At 38.9% G+C, this 13,669-nt stretch overlaps 1 protein-coding gene across 1 annotated transcript in view; it reads left to right on the top strand.

Annotated features, from left to right (window-relative positions):
• The first annotated feature begins 7,488 nt into the window (after positions 1-7,488).
• Positions 7,489-13,669, top strand: part of SH3GL2 (SH3 domain containing GRB2 like 2, endophilin A1) — a 43,931-nt gene continuing 37,750 nt past the window's right edge. Inside the window, exon 1 of the mRNA XM_023508076.1 lies at positions 7,489-7,578. Coding sequence (XP_023363844.1) covers positions 7,570-7,578 — 9 coding nt within the window. The 5' untranslated portion in view covers positions 7,489-7,569. The remainder of the gene's footprint in view (positions 7,579-13,669) is intronic.

Below are 13,669 nucleotides of genomic sequence, written 5' to 3'. Positions count from 1 at the left end.
GAGTAATGGCCAAAAAACACATGAAAAAATGCTTATTGTCCTTAACTGTCAGAGAAATTCAAATCAAAACCACATTGAAAATAGCCCACGTCATAAGGTCCAAAAGCAATAGACGCTGGTGTGGATATGGAGAGAAAGGAATACGCATACCCTCTTGGTGGGACTGCAAACTAGTGCAATCTCTATGGAGATTTCTCAGATAACAGAAGTAGACTTGCCATTGGACCTGCAATTCCTCTTAAGTATTTACCCAAAATAGAAAAAGACATTTTATCACAAAGACACTTGTACTTGAATGTTTATAGCAGCACAATTCATAATTGCAAAGCTGTGGAAACAACCCAAGTGCCCTTCAATACATACATGGATTAATAAACTGTGGCATATGTATAATATGGAATATTATTCAGCCATAAAAAAGGATGGTGATCTTGTATCTTTTGTAACAACCTAGATGGAATTGGAAACGCTTTTCCTAAGTGCAGTATCATGAGAATGGAAAAACAACCACCACATGTACTCAGTACTAAGTTAGAATTAGTCAATATCTACCTTATTCACATGAGAGAAAAAAACTCAATGAAATTCAAGTAGAGAGAGGGAAGGGAGGGAAGAAGGTGGATAAATTCCTGCCCACTGGGTACATTTTCTACTTGCTGGGTGAAGGACTTTAACCATACAAAAGCAAACAAAGTGACCTAATCATTTGTGCCCCTGTATTAATTTGAAATTAAAATATAATTTTATGGATTGTTCTACAATACAGATTGAGTAGGATAATTTATGTATTCTGATTTCTGCTCTTATAACTTAGGTATGTAATTTACAGAATATCAATTAATTATATTTTAATATGAGTAAAGGTATAATGGCTTAAAATTATTCATGCTGATTTTTAAAAAAGCCTCTTGGGAAAGTATCATGCTTATTTTCTGTAATGTGTATAAGCATGCACACGTAAACACATTTGCCTGCATATACACATAGGCATATAAACTAAAATATGTTTGGATAGCACCAGGATTAATGGGAAGAATTTACGTCATTAATGCTAATTGCAATTGTATTAAAAATAATATGGTTGATGAGTGTAGAACAGTTATAGTAAAGATAGAATTTTACTTAGCAATGGCCATACATACAATACATAAGAGTAGCTTGTTGAATTTATTTTTTGCCTGTTGCTCATAGAGATAAGGACATTATACTTCAGGAGGGAAATTAAACTGTTAGAAAAGAATTACAAAGTCAATACTAACTTACAGTTAAGGATCTTCCTTGAATTTACATGCAATTTTTGGTCTTAGAATATTTTATTGAAAAATAATTTTTCTGCTCTGCAAGCACTATGTTAATTACTGCAGTTTCGGACTTTTTCAAACAAAAGAGCAAATATTATACAATTCATGCCATTAGCATGTTATGATTCAGATCAGCAAAGACCCTCAGCAATTTTCCTCATCAAGTGGTTGCTTCTGGTACTCCAGCGATCTTCTGCCTGCTGAGTGTCGTTGAGAGTGCAAAGGAAGTCTGATGCCTTGCAGCTAGGCTGGACAGTCACAGATGACAGAGGAGGTGAAATCTGGAGGGCATTTTAGACAAATGGTAGGCTTTAAAGAATAGAAAAGAAAAAGAGGTTCAGGTACAAAGTGGAGGGAATAAACACAGCACATCTGGTGGATGGTTAGGCAACCTGACTTTGTACGAACAGGGAGAGATACAGCTAAAGAAAAACAGGGAAGAGAAACAACTTTGCAGATGTGAGAGGTATGAATAAATTTGATCTTAAGCCTATTTAATTTCTCTGATGCTGCAGTTTTCAAGGAGACCTTTATAAAGGCAGTTGGAGATACAGTAGTTGACCTTTAAGCATTGAGTAAATGAAATGCAATGCTGGGAAAAATCAGAGCAGCAGCTAGAGGATGGAATGTCTTCTGCCTACGGGTGACAGCTAACTTGAGGAGGATGAGTCATTGTTGGAGAGCACTGCAGCATCCTTTGTGCTAGGAACACTGGTCATTTATCTAAGCTGTCTCTTGCTGCTTTGTCTTTGACATTTTTTTCTTATTTGGTATGTGGAAAAAGCCTGAGACAACCATAACTACAGGCTCAAAATTAAGACTTTTAATTTGAAAGATGAGTTGATTGTATTATTTACTTTCTCCTTTCAAAGTTGTGCTTTTTATTTCAAAATATTATGGGGATACAAATGTTTTTGGTTTCATGGATCACTTCTAATAATACTTGAGTTAGGGCTATCTGTGTGTCCATCCCCCAGATAGTGTTTATGATTGTACCCCTGTGCCCTACTTGATTTCCTCTGAGCTGTACTTCCCTTTGTGCAAATGTATGCTCTTCGACGCCAATTTAATAATAAGCACATGTGGTTGTTTTCTCATTCTTTAGGTATTTTGCTTAGGATAATGGTCTCCAGTTCCATTCAAATTATTGCCAAGGGCATTAATTTACCCTTTTTGATGGCTGAATAGTATTTCATGGTGTATGTATACCACACTTTGTTAATCTGCTCATGAATTGATAGGTACTGGGTTGATTCCACATCTTTGCACTTGTGAATTGTGGTGCAGTAAACATTGGAGCACAGGTGTCTTTGATAAAATGATTTCTTTACCTTCAGGTAAATACCTGTGTGATTGCAGGATCTAATGACAGGTCTACTTTTAGTTCTTTGAGGAGTCTCCCTACTGTTTTCCATAGAGGTTTTAGTAATTCACAGTCCCACCAAGAGCATATGAGCATTCCTTTTTCTCTGCACTCATGCCAACATTTATTGTTTTGGGACTTTTTAGTAAAAGCCATTCTAACAGGGAAAGGTGTTCTGGTTCTTTTAATTTGCATTTATCTGATGATTAGTGATGTGGAACATTTTTTTTTTACGTGTTTATTGGCCATTTGTCTATATTCTTATGAAAAGATTCTGTTCACATCTTTTGCCAAAAACAAATAATCCCATTCAAAAATGAAAGTTGTGTGTTTTGAAATCTCATCCCAGAGTGAAGTTATTAGTCTTACTTGCCTCACTTTATGCCACCTCTCACTCAATTTAACATAAATATTCACAAAAGTACATTGCAATTTAGCTCAACAAATCTTTATTGAGTGCCTCCTGTAAGCAATATGGTGATATAGGAAGGTGAAACTTTTGGTTTGGTTGGAATACAGAGTATATGGGAAGTGTAAAAGCAGAAAAAATTGGAACTCTAAACTGTCATATTGCACTAAATGGATACTATAGAGAGTTTTGAGCCCTCGGTTTTTGTAGGTTTTTAGATAGTACAGGATAACTGATTTTATGAGTTGTTTTTGGGTGGTACAGAAGGACATATTTGGCTGACTTGTACTGTTTTATTCAAATACCTTTTGCTGATGTTTGTTTAAATAGGTGATCCATTTCTCAAATGGAAAGTACTTTCATCAAAGTGTACTAAACAGCATTAGAAAATATTCGCTACTGTTGAACTTTAGTGTTAAGTACACTTCACATGAAAATAATAGCTCAAAATGCACCGGCTAAGGAAAACAAAACTCTACGTTATTGGCCAGATGGACTCAGGGAGCCTATATTCCTCACCATGATGCTTATACACAAAGCAAAGACTGTTTTAGTAATGTTACTTAAACAAAAGGAGGAGAAAAATATTTGCCATTCTTCTAAGGAATGAGTCAGCTGTTATGTTAGCCCACTGTTTAATTCAGGGCCTTGATATATTTAGATCCTTTGTCAGTTGGAAAAATAGCCCTGAGAAAGATGTAGATGTGATGTTGAATATTAACACCCTACCCCAGGAATCTAATTAGATAAGAAAGTTTTCTATCAACCATCCAGTCAGGCCAGTATCAGTAGCTAACTGTTTGCATCACTCACTTTATTTGGTGAACCCTCCAAGAACAGCTCAAATGTTAGCTTTTATGGAGAAGAGAAAAGATCTCTCTCCTCCGTTCTCACTGATAGGCTCTTCTCTCCTTCCTCTTCTTCTCCTTTCCTTCTCTCCCCGCCCCATCTCTTTTTGGAATATATGCCCTTGGTACTAGTAAACCAAATAGTTAAAGCTGACGGACTGATGAATTGCCCTCTGTGTGTCAGCAGGACTAGTTCTCTATTATTAATGGCTAACAGGATCCCAGTAAGCTTTTTGATATACAGAGCCAACTATGTGCAGATAAGCTATTGATGGATGCAAAAAAAGGAGGGGGAATGAAAATCACTATCAATTGAAAAATATGGGATTTAAAGTGTGATATGGGCCCTTGTGCTTTTGATAAGGGCCATGTTTTATTCTGTACAGTTGGTCAAAATGTGGTTAACCCAAGAATTCCGGGATTTTTTTTATAAATGGAGGCATTTGTCAGTTACCTGTTTTTTGTGTGTGTCCATTTTGCAACTAAAATTAAATATACTGTTCCCAGGTCATGTGAGTGTTCTGTCTATAATGACCTTCTTTGACAAAAAATGAAACCTCATGATAGAATGAGTTCCCTAACATTAGAGATAGTCAGGAGGAATGGAGATGACAATTGTTTGGGGGTCATGTAATTAATATTTCTTTATTGTGTTGGAGTTCAACTAGATTAGAGTTTCCCAGCCTAAATTTGATGGCTAACCCGTGTATTTTAAGTATAGAACACAAAATGGGCTGACCTAGGAGCTAAAACTGCCATCATTGAGCAAAGCGGGAAGGAGGGAGTCAGTGTCACAGAGTAAAAACTTGTTTGGATATAGGGAAATTTTTTTATTGATAACCTTTAATGCCCCTTCTATTCCTGATTTTCTGAAATTTATAGTGAAAATGCAGGTTCAAGTTATTAACAGTTGGAACTGTACTGGATTCTGAACTAAACTGAATTCTGTCTTTTCTTCCCCCAAATTAACGGTTTGGTAAAAATCCCTTAAGAACAGATGCCAAGAAGCTAGCCACCACACCATCACAGTTGATACAGGTTTATGGAGAGATTGGGTGGCATTGATGTCAGACAGAGCCTGTATCTGTGCAGACTGCTGAAGGGAGTAATAGTCAGCATTGTCCAGGGCACAAGTAAGTGAGAGGGCTGATGTCAGGGATCAAGGACTAAGGCAGCAAGTGCACTTCTAAATCCAATGGAACTTAGTAGGCCGGTTGTGGTGGCTCACTTCTGTAATCGTAGCACTTTGGGAGGCCAAGGTGTTTGGTTGGATGACTTGAGCTCAGGAGTTTGAGCCCATTTGAACAAGAGTGAGACTCCATCTGTATTACAATCAGAAAAATAATCGGGCACTATGGCAGATGCCTGTAGTCCCACCTGCTTGGGAGACAAGAGGATCACTTGAACCCAGGATTTGAGGTTACTCTGAGCTTTGATGACATCATAGCATTCTACCCAGGTAACAGAGTAAGACTTTGTCTCCAAATAAATAAATACAAATAAAATGAAATGAAGCTCAGTGCCTATGGCTCAAGTGGCTAAGGCGCCAGCCACATACACCTAAGGTGGCAGGTTTGAATCCAGCCCAGGCCCGCCAAACAACAATGATGGCTGCAACCAAAAAATAGCTAGGCGTTGTGGCGGGCGCCTGTGGTCCCAGCTACTTGGGAGGTGGAGGCAGGAGACTCGCTTGAGCCCAGGAGTTGGAGGTTGCTGTGAGCTGTGATGCCAACGCACTCTACCCAGGGGGACAGCTTGAGGCTCTGTCTCAAAAAAAAAAAAAAAAAAGAAATGAAATAAAATTCAGTGGAACTCCAGGCAGAGAAGGCCAGCACCATGGACAGCTCTTCAAGACGGTGGTGCAAAAGTAAAGCCCAGGGGCTTGGCCTGAGAGAACTGTTTTCAGGTCCTAGTTTCACCTCTTTCTAACTAAAGATGTCTGCTATGGAAAAGTAATTTACTTAATACAACCCTCAGTGTTTTCATCTGCAGCACAGTAACACCGTCTGTTCTATATAGTTTTCAGGGTACACATACTAAATTGCAAGTGAAAGCATGTCTCCGTGATGCAAATTAAAGATGTTAATGTGTTTTAATTAACCTTTCACTTCGAATCATTGCCTTGTATATACCCAAGGTTGTATTATGTTAATGAAAATTGCTAGCTTTCTCTCAAAGTTTGAAACAAGAATTAAATAAACTGAGAGGAGAAACTAGAATACTGTAAGCATATGTTTACTTTATTGGTGAAAGAAGGGAATGAAGATTTATTGTATAGATACCACATAGGTTCAGAGACAGATGCCATTTAATTTTTATAACCACTCTGTGTACCTCACAAGGAGTAGAGAAATCCCATTCCTTCTGTCAGTACTGATGTGTGAGATGGGTGACACATAACATGACACCCCACATGCAGGGTCAGACTCTCAACTTTCCCAAGGGTGATCTCTTCTGAAGGTTTTCCTGATATCAGGAAGCAGGAATAAAGGGCAGAGAGAAAGTGAGGGTAAAGAATGCAACTCAGACCCCCAAAGGGGATATCAGAGTATCCACAGCGAGGTGATTAAGCCAGGTATCCAGGGGCCACTTTGGAAGGAAGTAGTGGATCAAACTCACTGGGATCACCCAAGTTTTTGCTGAGAGTACTACAGGTTGGCCATTGGTGGAATCCTTAACCAGCTGCTACTGAAGGAAATTAGAAATCACTCTTTGATATCTGTGTACAATAACTTAAGGTACTACAATGGCAACTTAGGAAAAAGCATTTGTCTTTATAGTTAGCATATTTTAAAGGGAATGGAAGTCTTGCATCATTGGCATTTATTATTTCTGTTTTTGATGAAACCAAAGTATCTTTCATGTAATCCCCTTAGATATTTTTATTAGACTTCATTATTTCAGAATGATTAACTTTTTATGAATATAAATTTTACATGTTAATTGGGAAATATAAAATGTTTGGTAATGGGAAATGATTGAGTAGCAAAGAAATGCCCTTAACATTGTTCAATTATACCTTGTCATGTGTACTTAAGGATGTAGACAACTTTTTGAAGCAGGGAGCTTTGGAAGACTACTATTGATGTTCTTTTATCTGAATGTGAGCTGGGATGAGTTTTTTTTTTCCTTAACAGTTTGATAGATGTTTGTGATTACCTGTTCAATAACCCATTGAGGAATAGGTTGAAGAAGTAGCAATTTTCTGCCTAGGTAGCATTTTAGATCCATTGACAGAGGGAAATAATTATTGTATGAGGCTGTTGTCCCTTAGAACTCTCAAGAGGAAAATGTTAGTGATTAGGTGGTTATGTAATGATTTATATAATAGAAGGAACACTGGGGTTGAAAACAAAAGATACAAGCTTGAATTCTTGCTTCAGTACCCTAGCCCCCAGGCACATGGCCTTTGGTAAGTTGTTTAAATCTTCTGAGCCACAGTTTGATCCTATGAAAATGAGAATCTCCATCTATGCCGGAGAAAGGTTATGAAACTGCATTAAATAATGTGGGAAATAAACTTTTAATGCATCTTCTTTTTAAATGAAATAATTAATAGTAATTCTCCTTTGTGGTTAATTTCTACAGAAAGTGAGTGAGAAGGTTGGAGGAGCCGAAGGAACCAAACTAGATGATGACTTCAAAGAGATGGAGAGGGTAAGTCTTTAGCACTTGGAGTTCTTCTTAACATAAGATTGTCCACCATAGTAAGAGGACCAGAGAAAGGGGAAAGGGAACACTGTTCACCACTGGTCTCTGAGAATGTATTTTATTATTTTTTTAAAAATACTATCTTTTTAGTGTGTATTTTAGGGCAAAAAATGTAGACTATCCTGCCTTTCCTTTGGTTTTATCCTGAGAACAAAACATCAGTGAAAGTGAAATGTCATACCGTACTTTTCCTGGTGGATTTTATCATCCCTTTTCCAAGTGAGGATACCACAGCTGGTGTTTGAATTAGGGAGAGGTGGGAAGAAAAGAGCAGGTGGAGAATGATGCCCCAGATGTTTTCAGGGGAGCTGGAGGTACTCTCTGGCTTTAGAGGATTTCCTTGACTGGACGGTGTCAGCCAAGGCAGCTGGGCAGCTTTTGAGCCTTCCAGCTTTGCCCCAACATGACTGAAGTCTACATTGATCCCAGTTTCTCATCTCTGACTGTTTTAAATACCACCTGCTCTTTGAGAAAAGCTAGTAGCCACTGATATTTATAATTCCGGAAATAGGATTATTTAACCCTCTTCTTCAGCATCCAAGTCTCCAGAGACTGACACACGGTCCCAGAATGACTTGGCTCTAACTCCTCCCCTCCCCATAATACGGGTTCATATCGGAGTTCCTCACCACCCCTCCCGATGAACAGCCCCTTGGGTCTGTTACTTTGCATTGGCCCCTGTCCATCCTTGGTGCCCCTTATTCTTTGATGCTCCTCTGCCCCTCCCGTCCTCCATCCCTCAGAGAGCATTTACAGTCTGTCATGTGGCCAGAGTAGTGTTGCTGATGACAGATGAGACAAGTACTTAGGAATTTGGAACTAAGTACTGGGAACCAGAATTTGGCTCTTGATTTTAACATCTGTCAGGATCAGAGGGAATAAGCTAGGTAGCTCATAGTCTAAGACAGACTAACTTTCTGTTTCTTAAATAAGAGTAAAGAGAATAAGAAATTTGGAAAACCGAGTAGTTTATCACTGAGCAACTAATTAGACCTTTGGAGGCTTATTTGGCTATGAAATATATGCCAATCTTATAAACTATTTGAAATAAAAAAGGATGTTTCAAGGATTTTACTTTAGGCAAATGCCAACAGAAATGCCTCTGAGTCTAAATTAAAGTATTAAGTTTATTTTTCCTAATTCATAGAAAAGATTCTTAAGCATTTATTTCAAAATGTAGACACTCCTGCAATAGAGTAAACATCTGATTGTTTGAAGAACATTTTCATAGTTCTGTATTGGGTTTATACCTAAATACATTGAGAAATCAAGATTTCACTGCAGTGCAAAAATTGTTTTAATTCACCTACTCCACATGTCTTTTGTTTTGTCGCTGACTCTGTTGAGGATTTTGTGCTGTCTACCATGCTAAATTTACACTTGTGATATAAAATTTCTGTGGTAACTGAAAAGCACTGTGCTTTGGATTCACACTCTGAAATCTTTTTTCAACTATTATATATTATTTAAAAAAAAATTTTAGCTCAGTGTTCCCAAGCCTACAGAATAATCACCTTTCCGTAGTAGGTTTTCTGTTGATCAAGCATTTGGGGTAGAGAGACCTTTGTTCAGTTATATTCTCAGAGGTGCAATTAGCCAGCAAAGTAGGTAAATGAGAGATTTGCATGTAGCAGTACTAGGGAGAGCGAGCAGTGGGTTTTCCCAGAGGTGTTTGTCTAATCAGCTGCCCCAGCACTTTCCTGCTGGGCTGCAGGAAAATCACCTTGCAGCCTCCCTGATGTGCTGATACTGAGGCCTCCTGCTGCTGTGTTGTCTCCAGGATCCCCGCCCATGATGATTGCTCTCTTTCTCTTAAATACCTTGCATGGAATTGTTTCTGTTTTTGTTTTAAATATTGTGTGTTATTTGCAAGGATTGGTTTTTTTTTTTTTTATTTGTTTGTTTTTAATAGCAACAGGGGTTTTTTGATAACGGGAATTCTGAAATTTGATAGACCTCTGGTTCCCTCTGAAATTTCCATAAATTGCTACAGGGATTGTGTGTGTGCGTATGTGTATAGTTACATTCATTAGTTCACCTAGAAAATCTGTAAATGCCTTCATGTGCTAGGCATTGTGGCAAGAAGATTAAGGCATTGTCCCTGCCTGCAAGGGTCTTGCAGTTTTGATGAACAAAAAATAGGCACATAAATGAGGAGCTTACGGGACATGGTGCTTGGTGTCCATGGAGACCAAGACCTAGTAGAGGCACATAACTCAGACTGAGTAGGTCAGTGGAAGCTTTCTAGGAGAGAGAGTGAGCTAAATCCCAAAGTTTTCTCTTGTTCCTGCATATATATATGGGTAATGCGGAATTCCAAGCCAAGGGGTATAGTATCTATTCGGAAGTCTGGAAAAAGTGCCCTTGGAAATCTTGTCTGTTGAAACCAGAGGGAATCCTATGGTCAGAAACATGGCTATAACCCCTTTAATAAAAATGAAATTCTTCTTAAGGGGAAGCCTTGAGTTTTAATAAGAGCAAAATGTTGAGAAAGAGTGCCATTCCATGTGACAGTGCAGAAGCGAGGATTGTTGGTAGAGTGGGGCATGGAGAAACGCCAGTAGGAAGATGTCCGGGGCCATTATCATCATGCACTCCATCAGTCACTGGGTGCAGAGCGGTTTGATCTTTCTAACAACCCCAAGGAGTAGAGCTGGAATAATGAGTAGAAACCACGGGTGATAGACTCTAGCTCAATATAAGAAAAAACTGGGGGCTGTTAAGAGCTGATTTAAAAAAAATAACAGGAATTACTGAATGCTTTATCACTGCTCATGTTCAAAGAGAAGCTGAACGCACAGTTCCCAGCTGTGGTGTGAAGCATACTAGTCATCTCTTGTGAGTTTCATGGTTAGTAGTTTGTTACTAATAATGTCACTTTTTAATGGCGTCACCCTTATTGGATTCTGATGATCTCCTTCCAATAGAAGAGATAGGAGTCAAGTTCCAGGCAGCGTGCTCAGAGTGACCATAGCTACGGGTGTGCCTGACGCTGGCCCTACCCACAGATGTCTCCCTCGTGGTGTGGCAGGAGAGGAGGTGGGGAGCAGGATCACTTTTCTAAGACACCCACCCACTGGTGTGCAGTCATAAGACCCCCAAACAAGATGAACTTTAACGACATCTTTCTGCTTAGCCTGAAATTCAGTGATGACAAGCTTGTTCTAAGTTACATGTTTACAGTAAATTTCCAAGCTTCTAATCTTAAAGGTAATGGCCAAGATTCGCCAAAAAATACAGTGGGGATAGTCTTAGCCTAATATCTTGTTTATTTTTGCTTTTTAGCACACTGTTTGCTAATCAGGCTTCCTGAATACATACATGACTCTTGTAAGCAGGGCAGTTTGGGGACAGGTACATTAACTCTTCTCAGTCAATCAGGAGCTGTTCAAAACATTCTTGGACCAGCCTGGGTCTCAGTGCCAGTCAGACGTTCCCAGGATGCTTTTGTGTCATGTCCCTGTGATTGTTGATTTAGTTGTTCTTATTCAGAGTTCTCAGTACTTAAAAGTAGGTGTGTGTTTGCAATTCATACTTGCAATTTCTAAACTTTAGTGGTAGAAAAATTAAAAATTTGAAAAGGCTTTAGTGTTTCATGTCACATCTTGACACTTATTTTAGGTAACTACTCCGAGTTACCCCATGTCGAGTGGGTGCTTCATTTACCTGTTTGTCAATGATTGTTAAACCTGCAGACTGTACGTCATTTACGGGGTCTCATACTTTCTTACACTCTACTCTGCTTCTCTGTGACAGCATCTCTATAATGTGTGACTGGCAGCATGAAACAATACCTTTCAGCCCTGTTGTTGCTCCACAGAGAATGTCATGATGTACACAAGTGCTTCTCCAGGGAAGAAAGGTGACATTCAGGCACCTCTGGAGCAATAACCCCATCCCGGTCCAGTTAGTGCCTTTCTGTTCACTAGCATCTTGTCTCTAAGGACTGGGACAGCTGGTGAAGTGGCCAGAATCACCCACAGAGTCAACATGGCAATCCCTAGTGAAAAACTACCACCTAGAACAGGCATTGCCCCCTCCCCTTTTAAAGCATTTTAGGGTTTTTTGGGGCTAGAGGACCTCTGAGGTCTCTCGTGTCACTTCTGGCCAATGCTATTGAAACACAAAAGCATTAGCAGTGTTTAAGGGAACAAATGTGACTTCATTCTAATAAAACTTTAAGGATACTAAAATCTGAATTTCTTATAATTATGTACAATGAAGTAGAAGTCTCATTTTTAATTGTTTTAACCATTTAAAAATGTAGAGACCAGTGGTATCTGAATTTGTCCCACTGGACATAGTTTGCCATCTCCTGATTTAACAGACGAAGAAAAATGTTACAGGAAGCACAAAAGGTTAAGCGAGCTATTTTCATCCCCCTCTGAAGTTGTAAATTACAAGACTGGAAAGTAGAAAAAGAACTTCCTGATGTCAAAGTGTTGAGGGTTGCTAAAATCTTGGTGCTGAGAAAATCGAAGGAAAAACCCAGATGAATACATGCCTACACATCTATTCTTTTTCCATAAAACGTTTTATTTCACACAGTTTTTATTTCCTACAAGCTTGTCTGTACCTGTGTGTATTTGTATACTGTTTGACCTCCTTTAAACTGCCTTTCCTTATGGCTTCCCACCCTAATTCTGGGCAAGGTTAGTGGAAGATGGAGACTCAGGAGTTTATAAGAACGAAAGTTGTTGTAATTAGGGTGCATCAAAACTCATTTTCAGGTAGAAATTGAAAATGTGGGGCATTGAGGAAATAAACAGGTGTCTGTCCTAAGTTCAAAGTGTGATAATAAACTCTTGTTAGATACAGTAATTCTCATGCTAATTTTATCAGTCCTATTGATAAGAAAATATATTCTTAGACAGTGCATGTTTAGGTCTGTAAATAATCCTAGCTAGTGCCTGAAAAGGTACATGCAGGATTCTCACAGGGTTGTGGCCCTCAGCTTGGTTATGGCTGACACAGTGTCTTTTAGCAAAACATTCCTGGGCATTTTTATTGAGGACAGCAATGGGGAGAATTTAGAAATTGGTCAGCCTCCTACTGGCAATGACTTCAAAATATCAAATGAAAAAAAATCCAATGGCTGTTGGTATGGTATTCTTATTTTTAGAACCCTTCCAATTCATAACCTTGGTAATTATTATTCTTCCCATAACAATGCCATTTTTGTGAGACCTCAGGGAGCTCATTTCCCTTCTTTAGGCCTTAGACTTAGACAGCTAATAAATTAAAGCTTTGGACTGAATGCTCTACTGGTCTCTTCTTCTTCCACTTATTAACGCTAACAATTAATTATCCATCTGAGTACACTCAAGGGCAAGGGCCTAGTGAATGAATTTGGCAAAAGCTGACTCCTCTTTGGTGTACGTCTTGATGGTGAAACACACAACTAACTGTATTGAATAAAGTTGTTTCCAGAGGTGGATTTCGAGTGAAGGTTATTTTTTACTCTAACGAAGCAGTTTACATAGAACTTGTCCTGGATTAGGCAGCCACAAGTAGTGAAAAGAGCCTTTCTCAATGGACACAAAGTCTGAAAAGGCCTGGGTGGTCTGGGCTCCTTCCTGGGAGACTTCAGTCAAGCCATGAGGTTTGCTGGGATAGTTTTTATTCCTGCTTCCTTTTGGGGATGGAATCCTAATCCAGGGACCAAATGTAATATTGGTATCTCTGTGACTCCCTTAGATCACTAGCATTAGCCAAGCTAGGGGCTCTATTCACAGAGCCTGAGTAGCTGGGCTCTGTATTCACAGAGCTAAATGCAAAAAGGGTACTCTCACCCCTAATGAGGACTAGTTTTCACAGCCTAACTTGCTGATCTCCCCATGGGTCAGGTAAGCATGGCTGGCACCCAAGCTCCATGAAAAGGCCTATAAAACTGAGGATATGTGGTCCAGCAATTTGCATGAGAGAGCTCCCCTTTCATAGTCCCAGGGTAGAATATTCTCTCTTTTTTTTTTCTTTTCTTTTCTTTTCTTTTCTTTTCTTTTTCTTTTTTTTTTTTTTTTTTAGACAGAGCCTCAAG

The sequence above is a fragment of the Otolemur garnettii genome, unplaced genomic scaffold (assembly GCF_000181295.1).
Source record: "Otolemur garnettii isolate 467f Iridium unplaced genomic scaffold, OtoGar3 scaffold00006, whole genome shotgun sequence".
Taxonomy (NCBI): Eukaryota; Metazoa; Chordata; class Mammalia; order Primates; family Galagidae; genus Otolemur; species Otolemur garnettii.
The sequence above is the reverse complement of the archived record's forward strand: the minus strand, read 5'-3'. Positions and strand labels throughout refer to the sequence as shown.